This window comes from Carcharodon carcharias, chromosome 37 (genome assembly GCF_017639515.1).
Source record: "Carcharodon carcharias isolate sCarCar2 chromosome 37, sCarCar2.pri, whole genome shotgun sequence".
Taxonomy (NCBI): domain Eukaryota; kingdom Metazoa; phylum Chordata; class Chondrichthyes; order Lamniformes; family Lamnidae; genus Carcharodon; species Carcharodon carcharias.
In genome coordinates, this window is record NC_054503.1 from 9,052,881 (window position 1) to 9,073,846 (window position 20,966).

The 20,966-nt window shown below is 53.2% G+C and overlaps 1 protein-coding gene across 1 annotated transcript in view; it reads left to right on the forward strand.

The window, feature by feature from the left end:
• The window catches only part of LOC121272963 (fermitin family homolog 3-like), a gene marked incomplete at its 3' end in the record, with an annotated part of 33,157 nt that extends 12,302 nt beyond the window's left edge, over window positions 1-20,855 (forward strand). Inside the window, exons 3-10 of the mRNA XM_041179863.1 lie at window positions 10,312-10,545; window positions 12,079-12,219; window positions 14,783-14,948; window positions 15,717-15,819; window positions 16,491-16,598; window positions 17,072-17,203; window positions 18,139-18,188; window positions 20,686-20,855. Of these exons, the coding sequence (XP_041035797.1) occupies window positions 10,312-10,545; window positions 12,079-12,219; window positions 14,783-14,948; window positions 15,717-15,819; window positions 16,491-16,598; window positions 17,072-17,203; window positions 18,139-18,188; window positions 20,686-20,855 (1,104 nt within the window). The remainder of the gene's footprint in view (window positions 1-10,311; window positions 10,546-12,078; window positions 12,220-14,782; window positions 14,949-15,716; window positions 15,820-16,490; window positions 16,599-17,071; window positions 17,204-18,138; window positions 18,189-20,685) is intronic.
• Window positions 20,856-20,966: the final 111 nt, after the last annotated feature.

Genomic DNA, 20,966 nt, shown 5'->3' on the forward strand with positions numbered 1-20,966 from the left:
ATGGAATCAGTGTCATTAGCCGTAGAAGGTTTTGTGATGCCTTGGAGGTTGTGGAAGGGACAGGTGAGTAGAGGTGGGCTACCGAACTCTTCCAGATGCACAAGGTAATGCAGCCTTCCCGGGATTTCTTGAAATTTGCACATTTTCAAATGGGCGTAGAGGGGGGAGGAGTGGGTTCAAATGAGATGAGACCAACTTGGGTTATACTCCCAGGAATTTCGAAGGTTGAGGAGTGATTTGATCCAGGAGACTCCAAAGAGATATTAAGGGGAACTGACTAGGGTAGATGGAGCGAAACTACTCCCGCTGGTTGGAGGAGTCTCGGATGAAGGGAGCAGAATCTAAAGGTGAGAGCCGGACCTTTCAGGAGGGAGATTAGGAAACACTTCCACACACAAAGGTTGGGGTGGAATTTGGGACTCTCTGCCAGAAATGGCGATTGGTCAGTTGCTGCTTTTAAATGTGTTGTGATGGAGAGACTTTGGTTACCCCAGAGGTATGAAGGGATTTGGGGCAAAGGGTGTATGGAGTTAAGTCACGGATCAAGCATGACCTCATTGAATGGTGGGACAGACTGGAGGGGCTGAATGGTCTCCTATGTTGCTGGGGTCAGGGTGGGGAGTGCACGCGAAAGCAGACAACCCTGGCTTCAGGAAACATGTGTGAGAGGGCAATGAGGTCACCACCGTTGAGTTGGAGTTCAGCAGTGTGACTGTTTATGTGTGCGGTGCAGGGTCTATTTTAATGTTGGGCCGCTGCTTCTAGCTCTTTCGTTTCGAAGCTCCCTGTCTCTGCTGCTTGGGCCCCGCGAACGGAAATTGGCTACGCTCTCTTCTCTTGCACTTTTCGCCTGCGCTGGTGCGGAAGGATGTGGTTGGGTCAGCCTCTGACATGGCAATGAGTAAGAGGCAAACCAGAGCAGGAAGTGACAGCGCCTTTTGTCGGCAGTCACGTGTGGGAACTCGGTAACTGAGCGCACAGCAGCCAGGGAGGAGGTGGGGTGGGAGGTGGGGGGGGGGGGGGCGGTGGGGGAGGGCAGGGCAGGCCTCCGGACTGGCAGCAGTAACTGAGCTAAACGGGGTGGAGGAAGCTGGAAGGCCCTGCTTTTCCAAACTGGGAGCCATCTTCTCTCACAGAAGAGACCTCGGCCATTTTGCACCTGGAATGGGCCTTCACGTGGGACAGAGCCTGAAGCAGGAAGAGGAGCTTGGGGTATATAGTAGGGGCTGGTCAAATTGATTCAATTGTTAGGATTCCTGAATTAGTGGGTCTAATGTGTTGAAAGGGTGGTTTTTTTGCGCCCCTTCCCTCTCTGTTTAATGAAGAGGCACACCTTTACGAAATCCTTTTGAAACACTCACAAGAATGGTTCCGGGGATGAGGAACTTCAGTGGTGAGGATCTATTGGAGAAGTTGGGACTGTTCTCCTTGGGGAAGAGGAGGTTGAGAGGAGGTTTGGTAGAGGTGCTCAAAATCACGAGGGGTCAGGGCACAGTAGGGAGGGAGAAACTGTTCCCATTGGCGGAAGGATCGAGAACGAGAGGGCACAGGTTTAAAGTAATTGGCCAAAGAAGCAATGGAGACAGGAGGGGAAACTTTTTCACACGGCGAGTGGCTGGGATCTGGAGTGCGCTGCCGGACAGAGTAGTGCAGGCAGGTTCAATCGAGGCATTCAATAGGAAATTGGATCGTTACTTGAAGAGGAGGAATGTGCAGGGTTAGAGGGAGAAAGTGGGGTGGGAGCGGGAGTGGCACAAGATGAATTGCTCATTCGGAGACCCAGCAGAGAGACGATGGGCCGAATGGTCTCCCTTCTACACTGCGGCCCTCCTATGATTCCATGATTGAGGTGAGCTCGTTCAGGAAGTGGTGACAACCAGGTTTGAGTTCCAAATAAAAACCTGTAGGAGGGGAAATTACATGATTCATTGGGCCAGCCCAGTTACCACGAAAGGAGGTACTGTGCATTGCCAGCATGGTTTCGCAACAGTGGCAGTCAGCTAAGGTCCTTGGCATTGGACAATCTGGAACAGTCAACAATTGCTCATTGCTCGAACATTCCGGCCAGCCTTGTCGCCCATGGACTCCGATTCCCTCCCCTCGCTCCTGCTGCCTCTCCGCCCCCCACCCCCCCAGATCTCCCCTAACCCCCGACTCCACTCCAGTGCCTTCCTCAAAGAGGCCAAGACGGGGAATTCTGTCGGCCCTGCAGACTCGGAGAGGAGCTGGGTTGCGTTCTCCCAGCACACGCACTCCAGCAAGGGGGCGACCAGAGAGGGATCAGTAACAGGAATGTTTCTTCTTTATCCCCCTTGCCTGCTGTGGAGCGAGGCCAATTTGTGACCCCCCCCCCCCCACCCACCACCACCACCACCAAACCTGTCACTCCAAACAAACATAGACCAGGGTAGCGCCTTTAACACGGTAAAACGTCCCCGAGGCGCTTCACGGGAACGTCAGTCAGACAGAATCTGACCCCCGAGACGCATGAGGAGATATTAGGGACAAAAGCTCAGTCAGAGAGGTCGGTTTTAAGGAGCGTCTTAAAGACAGAGAGAGGCAGAGGTTTAGGGAGGGAATTCCAGAGCTCAGGGTCCCAGGCAGCTGAAGGCACGGCCGCCAATGGTGGAGCGATGGGGATGGTCAAGAGGCCGGAATTGGCGGAGCACAAAGATCTTGGAGGGTTGTAGGGGCTGGAGGAGGTTACAGAGCTAGGGAGGGTTGTAGGTGCTGGAGGAGGTTACAGAGCTAGGGAGGGTTGTAGGGGCTGGAGGAGGTTATAGAGATAGGGAGGGTTGTAGGGTCTGGAGGAGGTTACAGGGATAGGGAGGGTTGTAGGGGCTGGAGGAGGTTACAGAGATAGGGAGGGTTGTAGGGGCTGGAGCAGGTTACAGAGATAGGGAGGGTTGTGGGGGCTGGAGGAGGTTACAAAGATAGGAAGGGTTGTAGGGGCTGGAGGAGGTTACAGAGATAGGGAGGGTTGTAGGGGCTGGAGGAGGTTACAGAGATAGGGAGGGTTGTAGGGGCTGGAGGATGTTACAGGGATAGGGAGGGTTGTAGGGGCTGGAGGAGGAAACATAGATAGGGAGGTTTGTAGGGGTTGGAGGAGGTTACAGAGATAGGGAGGGGTGTAGGGGCTGGATGAGGAAACATAGATAGTGAGGGTTGTAGCGGCTGGATGAGGTTACAGAGATAGGGAGGGTTGTAGGGGCTGGAGGAGGTTACAGGGATAGGGAGGGTTGTAGGGGCTGGAGGAGGTTACAGAGATAGGGAGTGTTGTAGGGGCTGGAGGAGGTTACAGAGATAGGGAGGTGTGTAGGGTCTGGAGGAGGTTACAGAGATAGGGAGAGTTGTAGGGACTGGAGGAGGTTACAGAGATAGGGAGGGTTGTAGGGGCTGGAGGAGGTTACAGAGATAGGGAGGGTTGTAGGGGCTGGATGAGGTTATAGGGATAGGGAGGGTTGTAGGGGCTGGATGAGGTTACAGGGATAGGGAGGGTTGTAGGGGCTGGAGGAGGTTACAGAGATAGGGAGGGTTGTAGGGGCTGGATGAGGTTACAGGGATAGGGAGGGTTGTAGGGGCTGGAGGAGGTTACAGAGATAGGGAGGGTTGTAGGGGCTGGAGGAGGTTAGGTCATATAGGAGCTGGAAGAGATAGGGATGGGGTGAGGCTGTGGAGGGATTTGACCACAAGGATCTTTCCTGGTCTGTTTAGCTCACTGGGCCGCGCCTTTAGCAAGGAGGGTGTGGGGTGAATGTAGGGTGGACACAAATAAGAATTTCAGATGGATTGATTAGTGGCAAGTGCACGTGTCCTGGCATGTCCGATACAGGACCCCCAACTCAATGACTCATCAGCGCAGTAGCCATTATGTAAGGGGCTGGTGTGTGGGGTTTGGGGGGGCGGTGGGGTGGTTGGGGGCTGGGGAGGTGGGGGGCGGGGTGGTCGGGGGTGGGGGTGGAGTCCAAAAGCCCAGCTTGGGGAGAGGAGAGAGAAGAAAGCAAAAGATGTTCCGAGATCCTTCGACTTGGGGAGTCGATCAGACGTGGGAGCTGAGGGTGGTTGTTTTGTCTCATCTCGTCTCCAAACCCAGCCTCCTGTCATTAGCAAACAGGCTGAGGAATTTGCACCCTGCAGCTACACTTTGCAGTTAAAGTGATCTTCCAGCTCCAGCCCATTGAGGGGGAACATCAGCACAGGGCAGGGCCTACTACCATCAGGCTCGGTTACTCCGGCAGGCTGCCCTCCAGGCTGGACGACACTTTGTCAGCGACACCCTGGCGGGGGGTGGGGGGATGGGGAAGGGGGGAAGGACAGGCCCAGACAGACAGACAGACAGACAGACAGACAGACAGACAGACAGACAGCCTGCTGCTGCTCTCCTGTCATCACCCTGTTCCCAAGCCGGTATCCCCACGAGCGGCCAATCGAGCTTGTTCAAGGCCGACATTGTCAGAGGCTGACTGGAATTCTCCGGCGCCCTGTGTCATTATTCCACGCCACCCCCACCACCCCCACTCCTCCCCCACCCAACCCCTCCCCTCCACCCCGAGGTGTCAGCTGACTAGGCCATGCTGCCTGGAGGAGGCCTCTCACATGTGGGTGTTTTTGGGGTGTGGGCGGGCAGGGGGACTCAGTGCACCGGACAGGCTTTGGGGGGGTGGGGGGCAGGGGGACTCAGTGCACCGGGCAGGCTTTGGGGGGGTGGGGGGCAGGGGGAGTCAGTGCACCGGACAGGCTTTGGGGGGGTAAGGGGCAGGGGGGGGTCAGTGCACCGGACAGGCTTTGTGAGCCCCTTGCCCACCTGATTAGCTACACTCACAGGCTGATCTGGGGCTCCCACGTTCCCACAATAACAGTCCAGTTGCTAAGGGCAGTTTTAAAAATTATTTTAAAGTTTAAAAAGTTGGGAAAAGGGTCCCTCCATCTTGGGGCGTCCACTCTCTCTCTCTTTCTCTCTCTTTCTCTCTCTTTCTCTCTCTTTCTCTCTCTTTCTCTCTCTTTCTCTCTCTTTCTCTCTCTTTCTCTCTCTTTCTCTCTCTTTCTCTCTCTTTCTCTCTCTTTCTCTCTCTTTCTCTCTCTTTCTCTCTCTTTCTCTCTCTTTCTTTCTCTTTTTTTCTCTTTCTTTCTTTCTCTTTTTTTCCTTCTTTCTCTTTCTTTCTTTCTCTCTCTTTCTCTCTCTTTCTCTCTCTTTCTCTCTTTCTCTCTCTTTCTCTCTCTCTTTCTTTCTTTCTCTTTCTTTCTTTCTTTCTCTCTCTTTCTCTCTCTTTCTTTTTTCTTTCTCTTTCTCTCTTTTTTGCTCTCTCTTTCTCGCTCTCTCTCTTTTTTCTCTCTCTCTCTCTCTCTCTCACCCTCACCTGTAAGGGCACCTCACAGCTTGTAGATGTGAACAGGCTTTGGGGAGTCAGGAGGTGAGTTACACTCTGCCGAATTTCCAGCCTCCTCCGGCTCTTGTAGCCACAGTATTAATATGGTTGGTCCAGTTCAGTTTCTGGTCAATGGTAACCCCCTTTCAACATCAAGGGGCAGTTAGGGATGGGCAATAAATGCCGGCCAAGCCAGCGACACCCACACACTGTCAACAAATGAGTCAAAAAAATTGCAGTCAGCCTCTGACAATATCGGCCTCTGACCAGCTCGATTCACCGCTCGTGATCCTCTTCTTGGCCCTGCACCTTTTGAAAGCCTGTCCGTTGGTTTGGGGTTAACCAGAGCCAGGAGACTGCTCTCTCCCCACCGTCACCCCCCCCAACACGGTGGCCTTCTGGCCCCCATTTGACTCTGATGTTGAGGGCTGGAAACACGCAAGGAGAAGCTGGGCCCAGGAAAATCCCTTGGAGGAGAAGAGTAGGAGGTGGGGGGGTTTCCCGGATTGAACCAGGCTGGTGTTTTGCCTATGGGTGTGGGCATGTTGTGTTGTACATCACTCTACCCACCTCCAGCACACCGTGGGAGACCTGTGAAGCGGGGAATGAGCCTCTGTCGTTGCACCCGCTTAACAGACAGTTTTGAGGAAAAATAGTCCAAGCAGCCAAACCTCCCCGGGTGTGAACCCTGGCCGAATGCCTCCTTGAGCCTGACAGTCCCAGATTCAAGCTCCCATCGCAGAGACTTCAGCCACAAAATCCAGGCCGACACTTTCAGGGTCAGTACCGAGGAAGCGCCGCACTGTCGGAGGGTCAGTGCCGAGGGAGTGCTGCACTGTCGGAGGGTCAGTGCCGTGGGAGTGCCACGCTGTCGGAGGGTCAGGGCTGAGGGAGTGCCGCGCTGTCGGAGGTGCCGTCTTTCAGGATGAGACATTAAACCGAGGCCCCGTCTGCCCTCTCGGGTGGGGGTAAAAGATCCCACGGCCACTATTGGAAGAAGAGCAGGGGGGAGTTCTCCCCGGTGTCCTGGGGCCAATATTTATCCCTCACCAACATCACTAAAAACAGATGATCTGGGTCATTGTCACATTGCTGTTTGTGGGATCTTTCTGTGCGTAAATTGGCTGCTGAGTTTCCTACATCACAACAGGGACCACACTTCAAAAAACAGTCCTTCATTGTGTGTGAAACACTCTGGGACGTCCCGAGGTAATGAAATGCCCTGGTGGGAACTGAAAATTACTCCCTTGTTTCTTTCTGACTGAAATTTTAAACCTTACCATCTGAACTCAGGCTCATCAGAATTAACTGCAAAACCGTCTAACCCGTCTCTTTAGAGCAGAGAAGGTTAAGGGGGAGATTGAATCGAGGCATTCAAAATCAGGAAGGGTTTGGATAGAGTGAATGAGGAGAAAGTGTTTCCAGTGTCAGGAGGGTCGGTAACCAGAGGTGACACAGATTGAAGAGAATCGGTAATAGAGCCAGAGGGGGAGATGAAGAGAATGTTTTTTTTACACAGCGAGTTGTTGTGATCTGGAAGGTGCTGCCTGAAAGGGCAGTGGAAGCAGATTCAGTAGGAACTTTCAAAAGGAGGGAATTGGATAAATACTCGAAAAGGAGAAATTTGTAGGACTGTGGAGGAGAGAGAGCGGTGGGGTGGTAGTGGGACTGATTGGATAGATCTTTCAAAGGGCCAGCACAGGCATGATGGATTGAATGGCCTCCTGCTGGGCTGCATGAGCCTAAGGCAGAAGTTTATGTAGTTACTGGGGGGGGTGGTGAAGAGGAAGTGAAACAGCAGCAATGAACAAACTGCATACGGAAGCCTGCCACAGAATGATATTTCGCATTGTGGGTTTGAAGCATTGCAAACAGTTACTTTAAACAGGAACTGTCTCGGCCTATGTTAGCCCCAGCCTACAATAGTGCACCCACCCTGCGTGACATGCACCCCTATATATAAACATCCCGAGCACTTACACATACACCCACAGATCAGAAATACCCCGGGATCAACCTTATCCCTCTTCCCCCAACCCCATTCTGCCACCCCTTTCCAACCCTTTCCACCCCTTTCCAACACCCACCGGCAGGGGCGGACACCTGATACTGTGCCGTTCTCCCCGTCACCACTTCATCATGAGTGTCGGCAAAACAACCTGCATTTATCTAGCGCCTTTAACCCGGTAAAACGTCCCCCGAGGCCCTTCACAGGATGGTCAGTCAGACAGAATCTGACCACGAGCCACATACGGAGATATTCAGGGACGGGGGGGGACCAAAAGCTTGGTCACAGAGGTCGGTTTTAAGGAGCGTCTGGAAGGAGGAGAGAGAGAGGGAGAGGTGTATGGAGGGAATTCTGGAGCTTAGGCTCCAGGTGGTTGAAGGCACTGCCCACCCCCCCCCCCCCCCCCCACCCCCCTCCAATGGTGGACAGTGGAAATCGGGGTTGAGTGAGAGGCTGGAATTGGAAAATGCGGAGATCTCAGAAGGGTGTGGGAGCTTGTTAGAGTTGAGGCTGGAGGACATAGAAACAAAATTAGTTTTGGGTTTCCGAGAGACACTGCAAGACTCCTGGGGGTTTGTAGCTGACGGGTGATAACCTCTTCAAATAGTCACTGCTACTCTTGGTGTGCGGCTGGACCTGGAGATTATCGTGGGTTTTGGATGATGGGATATCAGTCAGCAGCTGGTTGACTGGGATTCTCCCAGTTCCATTCCTGCTCTCCGAACAGAGTAAAAGATATTGCTAACTTATCGCATTTTTTGCAGCCAGTTTCATTACTGTTGATAGCATTGCCGCCACCACCCGCCCCCCCCCGCCCCCCCAACCCAGTCTCCCAACCTTTTCCATGTTTAAACCGAGATAAAGGAGTGACGTGGACTCACTGTGTGTGAGCAGCCTCCAAAACGACACATCGATCCACTCCAGATGGAGCTGAATTGGGTGTCCACAGGGGCCCCTGGGTAATTGACCGCTCGCCGTGCGTTGAGGTGCGAGTGTGAATGACGGGGAGCTGTTGGGCCTTGGGGTCACCACATGTCCAGTCATCGCCCCATAATACACTCCCAGCAGGAGCCACTGGGAAAAGAAAAGACCTGCATTTATATAGCACCTTTCATGACCACCGAACATCCCAAAACCTTTCACAGTCACTGAAGTTCTCTCTGAAGTGCAGTCACTATTGTAAAGTAAGAAAAGCAGTGGCCAATTTGCACACAGCAAGATCCCACAAACAGCAACGCGATAATGACCCAGATCATCTGGTTTTAGTGATGTTGGGTGAGGGATAAATATTGGCCCCAGGACACCGGGGAGAACTCCCCCCTGCTCTTCTCCCAATAGTGGCCGTGGGAGCTTTTACACCCACCCGAGAGGGCAGACGGGGCCTCGGTTTAATGTCTCATCCTGAAAGATGGCACCTCCGACAGTGCGGCTCTCCCTCAGCACTGACCCTCCGGCAGTGCGGCTCTCCCTCAGCACTGACCCTTTGACAGTGCGGCGCCCCCTCAGTACTGACCCTCCGACAGTGTGGCTCTCCCTCAGCACTGACCCTCTGACAGTGCGGCACTCCCTCAGCACTGACCCTCTGAAGGTGTGGCGCTCCCTCAGCACTGACCCTCCGACAGTGCGGCGCTCCCTCAGTACTGACCCTCCGACAGTGCGGCTCTCCCTCAGCACTGACCCTCTGATGGTGTTGCACTCCCTTGGCACTGCAGTGGAGTGTCAGACTTGATTTCTTTGTTGAAGAAGTGTGACTCAGTTCAAATTTGGTTCTATTGCCTGATTTTTTTTTACTTTCCTAGCGCAAGGGCTTTGAAATATGATTTAGTGAATCTTACACCCATCTTGTCCAAGATCAGTCAGCTCAAAACCATGTAGCTGTGTATCACAAGGCAGTCAGTGGATATTGGGGACAAGTGACCGATATCAATCAGAGGTCAGTTTTAAGGAGTGTCTTCAAGGAAGAGGAGAGAGAGTGAGGGAGACGGAGAGGTTTAGGGAGGGAATTCCAGAGCTTAGGGCCCCAAGCAGCTGAAGGTACGGCCGCCAATGGTGGAGCGATGGGAATCGGGGGATGGTCAAGAGGCTGGAATTGGAGGAGCGTAGAGATCTTGGCGGGTTGTAGGGGCTGGAGGAGGTTACAGAGATAGGGAGGGTTGTAGGGGCTGGAGGAGGTTACAGATATAGGGAGGGGTGTAGGGGCTGGATGAGGTTACAGAGATAGGGAGGGTTGTAGGGGCTGGAGGAGGTTACAGAGATAGGGAGGGTTGTAGGGGCTGGAGGAGGTTACAGAGATAGGGAGGGTTGTAGGGGCTGGAGGAGGTTACAGATATAGGGAGGGTTGTAGGGGCTGGATGAGGTTACAGAGATAGGGAGGGTTGTAGGGGCTGGAGAAGGTTACAGAGATAGGGAGGGTTGTAGGGGCTGGAGGAGGTTACAGAGATAGGGAGGGTTGTAGGGGCTGGAGGAGGTTACAGAGATAGGGAGGGTTGTAGGGGCTGGAGGAGGTTACAGAGATAGGGAGGGTTGTAGGGGCTGGAGGAGGTTACAGAGATAGGGAGGGTTGTAGGGGCTGGAGGAGGTTACAGAGATAGGGAGGGTTGTAGGGGCTGGAGAAAATCCTGGAGATAGGGAGGGGGGAAAGGGGACCATGGAGGGATTTGAAAACGAGAATTTGAAAATCAAGGTGTTTTGGACAAGGTCAGGGTCAGTGAGTACAGGCTGTGATTGGTGAACGAGACTCCGTGCTCGTTAGGACACCGGCAGCAGAGTTTTGTGGCACAGTTTGAGTCCAGGCTGATCCCCATGGTGACTGTCCAGTTGAGACCGTCCGTCCGGCTGACCGAGGCATTGAGTTGTTGGGTTTTTGACCGCTCCATTTATTGAAGGTGTGTCCATTTGAATGAAGAACTTGATTTGTTTTCTCTCTCGTCCTGTCAGAGATTAAGAAGAACTGGTCGGACCATGGGCTGTGGTGGGAACAGAAAAGACGCTGGGTCCTGAAAACGAACTGGACGCTGGACAAGTGCGGCATCCAGGCCGATGCCAAGCTCATTTTCACCCCTCAACACAAATCCATACGACTCCAGCTCCCCAACCTGAAGACAGTGAAGTTGAAAGCCAGTTTCTCCAGCCCTGTCTTCAGGTCCATCATTGGCATCTGCAAAATACTCAGTAAGTCCTCTTGCCCCTTTGCTTCACGGTCTGCGTCGTTTCTTCTCCTTTTCTCCTCCTCTTCCCGCCCTATCCCCTCCCTTCTTTCCCTCAATTCCACCTCACCTCCGCCTCTTCCCCCCACTTCTCGCTGTCCTCCCCTAACCCTTCCCTTACCCAGAGGGCGTCTGGCTGGAGGGCCACTTCAATCGAGGCTGGGGGAAAAGCCAAGAACGTAGCCTCCAGTGAGTGTTTACTGAGGCTGCGAGCTTGCAACACTGAGCAGTTGCTGAGATAAGGAAGTTATTTGGAACGTGCCAGACCAACCCCTGGACCATAAGGGGTTATGTTTATTTTCGAAGTAAAGCTGGAGAAATGATTTACATTTATCCAGCATCTTTCATGAGTTCTTTTTTTTGTTTTGGCAGCGTTCCTTTGGAAAGGAAGGCAGCAACCAATTTACGCGCAGCAAGATCCCACAAACAGCAATGTGACAATGAGCCAGATCATCTGTTTTTGGTGATGTTGGTTGAGGGATAAATATTGGCCCCAGGACACCGGGGAGAACTCCCCCCTGCTCCTCTCCCAATAGTGGCCGTGGGATCTTTTACCCCCACCTGAGAGGGCAGACGGGGCCTCGGTTTAATGTCTCATCCTGAAAGACGGCATCTCTGACAGTGCGGCACTCCCTCAGCATTGACCCTCTGACAGTGCGGCACTCCCTCAGCACTGACCCTCTGACAGTGCGGTGCTCCCTCAGCGCTGACCCTCCCACAGTGCGGCGCTTCCTCAGCGCTGACCCTCCCACAGTGCGGCTCTCCCTCAGTAGTGACCCTCTGACAGTGCGGCTCTCCCTCAGTAGTGACCCTCTGACAGTGCGGCTCTCCCTCAGTAGTGACCCTCTGATAGTGCGGCTCTCCCTCAGTAGTGACCCTCTGACAGTGCTGCTCTCCCTCAGCGCTGACCCTCAGACGGTGCGGCGCTCCCTCAGCACTGACCCTCCGACAGTGTGGCGCTCCCTCAGCACTGACCCTCCGACGGTGCGGCGCTCCCTCAGCACTGACCCTCCGACAGTGCGGCACTCCCTCAGCACTGACCCTCCGACAGTGCGGCGCTCCCTCAGCACTGACCCTCCGACAGTGCGGCGCTGCCCCAGTATTGTCCCTTGGACAGCACAGCGCTCCCCTGGCGCCAGCACTCTGGGAGTGTTTACGTGGCCAAGTCTTGACCATCTGACTCTGGAGCCTCAGCTCACCCCTAAAGCCCCATTAGCCACAAATCGACACCAGTTACTCTGGGCGGATTATTTTTAGCCTTTGCTCTCCAGTACTTGCTGTGCAGCTGGCTTGACCTGTTTGCAAAGTCTGACAAGCGCTGAGGCAGCTGCAAGACACAAAGAGACGGTCCCAGGCGATGCACCGAGCAGCGTTAGCACTGCTGGCCTGCAGAGGCAGCACCGTGGGCAGGTTCCAATCCAGGCCGGAGGACAGAGCTGTAGACTCCAGGGCCCGTCGACCGTTCCACTCACGCTTTTTGTATTGAATTGTTTATCAGATATCCGGCATCCTGAGGAGCTGTCGCTTCTGAAACCACTGGACGATCCTAACCAGAAGAGGAAGAAGAAGGAGAAGGACAATGAGCCGGAGGAGGAGGTGGTGGATCTGGAAAGTCTCGTGATACCTCGAGGGATACAGAGTAATGATCTTACATTTCCCAACCTTCAGTGATAACGTTTCAAAGCAAAATCCCTCTGTTTCCCCGAGAAACAAACTAACCGGGACTGTCCTCCTCAGACCAGAGAAAGTTAAGGGGGGACAATTTAATTGAGGCGTTCAAAATCAGGAAGGCTTTGTTTTTAATTCTTTCACAGGGTCACTGGCTGGGCCCAGCATTTATTGCCCATCCCTAATTGCCCCTTGAGAAGGTGGGGGTGAGCTGCCTTCTCGAACCGCTGCAGTCCATGTGGTGTAGGTACACCCACTGTGCTGTTAGGGAGGGAGTTCCAGGATTTTGACCCAGCGACAGTGAAGGAACGGCCGATATATTTCCAAGTCAGGATGGTGAGTGGTTTGGAGGGGAACTTCCAGATGGTGGTGTTCCCATCTATCTGCTGCCCTTGTCCTTCTAGATGGTAGAGGTCGTGGGTTTGGAAGGTGCTGTCTAAGGAGCCTTGGTGAGTTGCTGCAGTGCATCTTGTAGATGGTACACACACTGCTGCTACTGTGCGTCGGTGGTGGAGGGAGTGAATGTTTGTGGATGTGGTGCCAATCAAGCGGGGCTGCTTTGTCCTGGATGGTGTCGAGCTTCTTGAGTGCTGTGGGAGCTGTACTCATCCAGGCAAGTGGGGTGTATTCCATCACACTCCTGACTTGTGCCTTGTAGATGGTGGACAGACTTTGGGGAGTCAGGAGGTGAGTTACTCACCACAGGATTCCCAGCCTCCGACCAGCTCTTGTAGCCACAGCATTTATGTGGCTAGTCCAGTTCAGTTTCTGGTCAATGAGAAACCACAACCCCACCCCCACCCAACTCCAACACTGGGATGTTGATAGTGAGTGACTAAGGAGAATCTGTTCCCAGTGTCAGGAGGGTCGGTAACCAGAGGGACACAGATTGAAGAGAATCGGTAATAGAGCCAGAGGGGGAGATGAGGAGAATGTTTTTTTTACACAGCGAGTTGTTGTGATCTGGAAGGCGCTGCCTGAAAGAGCAGTGGAAGCAGATTCAATAGGAACTTTCAAAAGGGGAATTGGATAAATACTCGAAAAGGAGAAATTTGCAGGATTATGAGGGAGAGAGAGTGGGGGAGGGAGAGTGGATAAATCTTTCAAAGAGCCAGTGCAGGCACGATGGGCTGAATGGCCTCCTCCTTTGCTGTATTAGTCTTTAATTGGATGAACATGCATGATTTTGGGATTTCCCTAAATCTCACTACACCCCCACCTCATTTGCAGAAAATGTTCCCCGAAGTCTCAGGTGCTGTTTAACTTGGGCGGTGTCTCTGCTGACCTGCAGGTGGCAGTGCCCTGCTTGGGCAGCTGACTCTACTCAGCATTGCCACCTGCAGACTCTGGCGGGTATGACAGTCTTAGTCTTAATCTGTCCCTTTCCTCTTGGGAGACCTGATTAACACACTCGCTGCACATTTATAATCTCTGATTGTTCACAGGTCCGAGTGCCTCACCAGAAGTTTGTTAAATGTGGCAGTCTATGTGGCTGGGAGGGGTATTCCACACAAAATAAGAGCTCATTGGTGTCGGTGGTAACTGGTTAGCTAACAGGAAGCTGAGAGTAGGCATAAATGGGTCTTTTTTGGGTTGCCAAGCTGTGCGACAGGGATCAGTGTTGGCACAGAGATCAATGTTGGCACAGAGATCAATGTTGGCACAGAGATCAATGTTGGCACAGAGACCAGTGTTGGCACAGAGATCAGTGTTGGGGCCTCAACTGTTTACAATCTATATCAGTGACTCTGATGAAAGGACCAAATGTATGGTTGCTAAATTTTCCGATGACACGAAGATAGGTGGGAAAGTAAGTTATAAGGGGTCTGCAAAGGGACATAGACAGGTTAAGTGAGGGGGCAAAAATTTGGCAGATGGAGTATAATGTGGGAAAATGTGAACTGGTCCATTTTGGCAGGAAGAATAGAAAAGCAGCAAATTATTTAAAGGGGGAGAGACTGCAGAACTCTGGGGTGCAGAGGGATCTGGGTGTCCTGGTGCACGAATCGGGAAAAAGTTACAATGCAGGTACAGCAAATGGAATGTTTTCCTTTATTCTAAGAAGAATGGAACTTAAAAGTAGGGAAGTCTTGCTGCAGCTGTACAGGTGGTGAGGTCACATCTGGAGGGCTGTGTACAGTTTTGGGCTCCTTATTTAAGAAAGGATATAATTGCATTAGAAGGTTCACTCGACTGATACCTGGGCTGATACCTGGGTTATCTTACAAGGAAAGGTTGAGCAGGTTGGGCCTGTATCCATTGGAGTTTAGAAGAATGAGAGACGCCCCCACCCTCCCTCGGACTTTCCATGTCCCCCCCCCCCCACCCCCAACCCCATCCCCACCCCCACCTCTCCTTCCTCCTGCCCTCCCTCACCTCTGCAATGTGCCCTCTCTCCCCTCCTCCCTCATTCATCGTGCCCTCCATCGCTGTCACAGGAGCGGAAGGTTTATACAGGGGACCTGTGTGTTTTAAGGCAGGATCCTGGGTGATGTGTGAGCTGATGCAATGTTCCTCTTCATTCCTCTGTCCAGATCAGAGTTATAACCAGCCGATCGGAGTCCATTACATGAGGGATACTCCTGAGGGAGAGGCTGGTTATCGGATCCTGGCCATCACTCAGCCCGGTATGTCCCCGGAACTCATTGCAAAGATGAACCGGCCGAGCACACTGATTGACAAGGCTCAGGTCCACAGCAGGTGAGCGATGCGGCGCTGTAAAGGGCTGCAGCATTCTGCCTTGGGAAAATTCACCACAGGCGGTGGGCGGGCAGGGGGCAAGGGAGAGAAGGGACCATCCTCCACATCCCCTTCTGGATCGCAACAAGTCAGTCATGAGATTTATTTGCAAATGAAGGCAGGACTGCCTCCTCCAAGAGAGAGGAGGAGTGGGCAGGAGTCAGTGTTAACCTGCGATGAGGAATGTTTGGTTTGTAGTGAAGGTGAATATTGACAAAGTGTTGATAACCCCCGGAGATTGGAGGGCTGTGGAGTGTAAAAACGGGGTATGCTCAGATCCGGTCAGGTATCGTTGATAACATTGGTGCTGTGGCTTTTTATATAGTCAGTCTGAACCTTCAGTCCATCACATTCTCTGTCATCCCTCTCACCACCTTCCCTGCTCCCCCCCTCACTGCCCTCTCCCTCTCCCTCTCCCTCTCCCTCTCCCTCTCCCTCTCCCTCTCTCCCTCTCCCTCTCCCTCTCTCCCTCTCTCCCTCTCTCCCTCTCTCCCTCTCTCCCTCTCTCCCTCTCTCCCTCTCTCCCTCTCTCCCTCTCTCCGTCTCTCCGTCTCTCCGTCTCTCCGTCTCTCCCTCTCTCCCTCTCCCTATATTATTGTATCCCTCCGGCCAGTTGCCTGGCTTCCCCTCTCTGCTTCTCCGTGTCCCTCCCGTTGACAGTTTCGGATATGTGTGATTGTTTGTGATATTCCCGAGTCCCAGCCTCACTCCCTAGTTTGATTGTAACAGATGGCTTGACTCCTCTCGCTCGCTGATGTCGCAGGAGATTAAAGAGAATGACAAGTTGCTGATTCGTTTCAAATATTTCAGCTTCTTTGACCTGGATCCCAAGGTAAGGAGTGAGTGAGGATCGATGTAACCCACCATTTCCAGGCAGCATTGTAACAGGGACAGCAAACTGCTGTAGGATACCCCCTCTCACTCCCCTGACCCCCTCTCCTGCCTCACTCCCCTGACCCCCTCTCCTGCCTCACTCCCCTGACCCCCTCTCCTGCCTCACTCCCCTGACCCCCTCCCCTGCCTCACTCCACCCCCAACCCTCCCTCTCTGGCCCATTCAACTTGACCCCCCTACCCCAAACTCCCTCCGACAGCCCTCGCTCCCAGCCTCACTCCCCAGGACCCCACACCCTCCCCACCCCCACCCCCACCCCCACATCGACCCTTAAGTAAATGCCACTCAGACCACATCAGATATTTCTGTAACCCTGACAACCATCTTCTCTTTGTGAGAGTCTCTCTCTCGCTCGCCCCCTCTCCCGTCTCTCCCTCACTCCCAGCTCTGCAATGAATAGCGAGATTCCTTCAGAGTATCAGTGGTTTGTCTGTAACGGACCAAAAGGCAAGTGACATGAGCGAGCGTCACTGCTCGGAGTTCAGTCCCCTGGCCACATTCGTACTGTGTTCCTGTTCAATATTGGACCCTCCAGATTGACAAATGTTATATTCATCACAAAGCCAACTACATACGACCCTTGACCTGCTGTTGTCTCCCCTCCCTCAGTACGATGTGGTCCGGATAAACCAGCTGTATGAACAGGCTCGATGGGCTGTCCTCCTCGAGGAGATCGAGTGTACAGAAGAGGAAATGATGATGTTCGCAGCTCTGCAGGTACCGACTGTTCAACACGGGGTTAGATACAGAGTAAAGCTCCCTCTACACTGTCCCCATCAAACACTCCCAGGACAGGTACAGCACGGGGTTAGATACAGAGTAAAGCTCCCTCTACACTGTCCCCATCAAACACTCCCAGGACAGGTACAGCACGGGGTTAGATACAGAGTAAAACTCCCTCTACACTGTCCCCATCAAACACTCCCAGGACAGGTACAGCACGGGGTTAGATACAGAGTAAAGCTCCCTCTACACTGTCCCCATCAAACACTCCCAGGACAGGTACAGCACAGGGTTAGATACAGAGTAAAGCTCCCTCTACACTGTCCCCATCAAACACTCCCAGGGCAGGTACACAAACGGGGTTAGATACAGAGTAAAGCTCCCTCTACACTGTGCCCATCATCATTTATTCCTGATGTCTCCCTGTCAGGAAATGCAGTTAAATGTTTCTCGTTATTCAATTCCAGTATCACATAAACAAACGTTCGCAGTCGGGGGAAACTGAGGAAGTTCACAAGGACTCGGAGCTGGATGAAGTAGAAGCTGCTCTGTCTACACTGGAGGTTAAACTGGAGGGATCAAACCCAAATGATGTATTGGTAAGGAGTGACTGTCTCCATCTCCCTCTGTCCTGGTGTGTGTGTGTCTGATCCAGCTTTCTGTATCTGTTTGTCTCTTTTTTATGTGCATGAATATGTCATTGTGTAGCTGTGTCTGTGTCTGTTACCTCCATAGCCTCACCTGACTTCACCCCGTCTCAGCTCATCGGCTACTGAAACCCTCACCCATGCCTTTGCCACCCCCACCACTCGACTATCCCCACGCTCTCCCGGAGACTCTCCCTCATTCCACCCTCCGTAAACTTCAGATCACCCAAAACTCTGCTGCCCCCGTGTCCGAACTCACACCGAGTCCCCTTCACCCATCACCCCCTGTGCTCACACTGACCCACACTGGCTCCCGGTCCAGACACACCTCGATTTTAAAGTTCACATCCTTGTTTTCAAGTCTGTCAGACCCACTGAGTTTTTACAGCAATGTTTGTTTTAGTTTCTGATTTCCAGCATACGTAGTACTTTGCTTTTATCCCTTTGACCGAGCTTTTCATCACTTGTCCCTAACATGTGGCTCGGGGTCAAATTCTGACGGATTGACCTTCCTGTGAAGCACCTTGGGGACATTTTACTGTGTGAAAGGCGCTAGATAAATGCAGGTTGCTTTTGTTGTGTGTGACTTTAACCATGAGTTTCAGCCAGAGTAACTTCTCCTGACAGCTGGTGGAGAATTCGGGTGTTGGGCTTGACTGCGATGCCTATCAAGGTTGAATACCCTACTGACCAGGCTACACAGAACATTCCATGTACCAACTGAAATCCATCCCTAAGGCAGAATGTTTGGTAGAGCAGGGGAGAAGGAGGAATTTGGATTCCTCTTCCCCCCCCCACCTCCCCCACCTCTAGTATTTGGGATTGACGAAGGGAGTGTTGCCCAACACCACAGGCAAACATTAACTCTCACTCCGCCTCTTTTCCAGGACAGCATAACCTCGATTCCAGAGCTCAGAGACAACCTCAAAATCTTCAGGTAAGAAACAGCACTCTCCTCCCTCCCCGTGCTCACCACTCCAACCCTCCCTATCTATGTAACCTCTTCCAGCCCCTCCAACCCTCCCATCTCTGTAACCTCCTCCGGCCCCTACAACCCTCCCTATCCCTGTAACCTCCTCCTGACCCTACACCCCTCCCTATCTCTGTAACCTCCTCCGGCCGCTCCAACCCCTCCTTCAGCCTCTACAACCCTCCCTATTCCTGTAACCTCCTCTAACCCTACAACCCTTCCTATCTCTATAGCCTCCTCCAGCCCCTACAACCCTCCCTATCTCTGTAACCTCCTCCAGCCCCACAACTCTCCCTATCTCTGGAGCCTCCTCCGGCCCCTACAACCCTCCCTATCTCTGTAACCTCCTCCAGCCCCTACACCCCTCCCTATCTCTGGAGCCTCCTCCGGCCCCTACAACCCTCCCTATCTCTGTAACCTCCTCCAGCCCCTACACCCCTCCCTATCTCTGTAACCTCCTCCAACCTCTACAACCCTCCCTATCTCTGTAACCTCCTCCAGCCCCTACACCCCTCCTTATCTCTGTAACCTCCTCCAATTCCGGCCTCTTGACCATCCCCTGATTCCCATCGCTCCACCATTGGCGGCCGGGCCTTCAGCTGCCTGGGGCCCTAAGCTCTGGAATTCCCTCCCTCTCTCCCTCTCTCCCTCTCTCCCTCTCTCTCCCCCTCTCCCCCTCTCTCTCCTCCTTTAAGACGCTCCTTAAAAACGACCTCTGTGACCGAGCTTTTGCTCCCCTGTCCCTAATATCTCCGTATGTGGCTCGGGGTCAGATTCTGTCTGATTGACCTTCCTGTGAAGCGCCTGGGGGAGGTTTCACTGGGTTAAAGGCGCTAGATAAATGGATGAAGCAGTATGTTTGTAACAATCTGCCTTCCCCCACCCGGTCTCCATGCCGCCGCCCCCCCCCCACCCCCCCCCACCCGCTCCATCACGCCTCTTCCACACACGTGACGGACAGAACATTCTGACCACAAACTCTCCGCTCCTGTGTCATCCCAAAGCAGAGAGCCTGCACCTGCCAAAGCAGCAGGAACTCATCCCTCAGGATCCCAGCTGCCTGGGATATGAGGAACTGCACGGTGTCCGCTCAACTCCCCCCTCCTGTGTAGTTTCTGCAGGTAGGTGGACAAGCAGCAGCTGAAAGAGAAGTGTGAAGGGATTCACTTTGGCTGGAAAAACTCAAAGAGACAGTATAAAATAAAAGGTATAATTCTAAAGTGGGTGCAGGAGCAGAGGGAGCTGGGGGTATATGTGCATAAGTCACTGAATCTGGCAGGATAGGTTGAGAGTGAGGTCAATATAGCTCACACCATCCTTATTAATGGAAGCACAGAGTTCAAGAGCGAGGAGGTTACCTTGAACTTGCATAAAACACCGGTGTGACCTCAACTGAGTCCTGTGTCCAGTTCTGTGGGAGGGTTGTGAAGATCTTTAGAGAGGGCAGAAAAAGATTAGTGAGAATGGCTGCAGCAGTGAGGAACTTCAGTTGGAGGAGTTGGGACCTTTCTCCTCGGAGAAGAGAAGGCCGAGGAGACTTGATCGAGGTGTTCAAGATCACGAGGGATCGGGACAGCGTGGACAGGGAGTAACCTGTTCCCACTGGCGGGAGGATTGAGAACGACAGGGCACAGGTTGGAGGCGATGGGTAAGAGGAGCGACGGAGACACGAGAAGGGGGGGGAGCGTTTTCACGCAGCGAGTGGTTAGGGTCCGGAACGTGCTGCTGGAGAGTGTGGGTGGAGGCAGGTTCAATCGAGGCAGGCATTGGATTATTACCTGAAAAGGAAGAACGTTCAGGGTTACGGGGAGAAGGTGGGGGGGAGAAGCACAGGGGGAGTTTTGTTTTTAATTCATTCACAGGGTGTGGCGAGGCCAGTATTTATTGCCCATCCCTAATTGTCCTTGTTCAGGGGGGGGGCATTTAAGAGTCAACCACATGTGGCTGTGGAGTCTGGAGTCACATGTAGGCCAGACCGGGTAAGGACAGCAGATTTCCCTCCCTAAAGAGGTATTAGTGAACCAGATGGGGTTTTTACGACAGTCGACAATAGTTTCATGCTCGTCATCAGATTTTTGATTCCAGAATTTTTTAAAAATTGAATGACCACATTCCAACATCTGCTGTGGTGGGATTCGAACCCTGGGTCTCTGGATTGTAGCCCAGTGACAACACCACTACGCGCACCGCCTACCTGATGTCGATGGGCCGAATGGCCCCCCCCTCTTGGGGCTGCAAGCGTTTTGATTCTGTGTCTCCCGCACCCACCCTGGCCCACTCCGGCCCTCTCCGATCGATCAAACTGGAAGTACTGAAGCTCCCGGTCAGCTGGCTGAATGGAGCAGGGTCTGGATTGGGATCGGGGTGGGGGGGTTGGTGGGGTTTTGAGATGGAGCCCCCAGGGACGCTGTTGTGGTCGAACTAATTCTTTTCCACCCCCCCCCCCCCCCACTACTTCCTGCAGGCCCAAGAAACTGACGTTGAAAGCCTATAAACAATATTGGTTCATTTTCAAGGAAATGACCATCTCCTGTTACAAGAACCAGGAGGCGTTTGGGGAACCCATCCAGCAGATGAACCTGAAGGGTGAGGAATTCCGCGAGCGTCAGGCGGGGGTGGGGCAGGTGGACGGGGGTTAGACTGTCTGCCCTGGAGCGGGTGATAGAGCGGGCGCAGTGCGGGGGGAGGGGAGGGAGGGAGGGGGCGCAGTGTGGGGGGTGGGAGGGAGGGGGCGCAGTGTGGGGG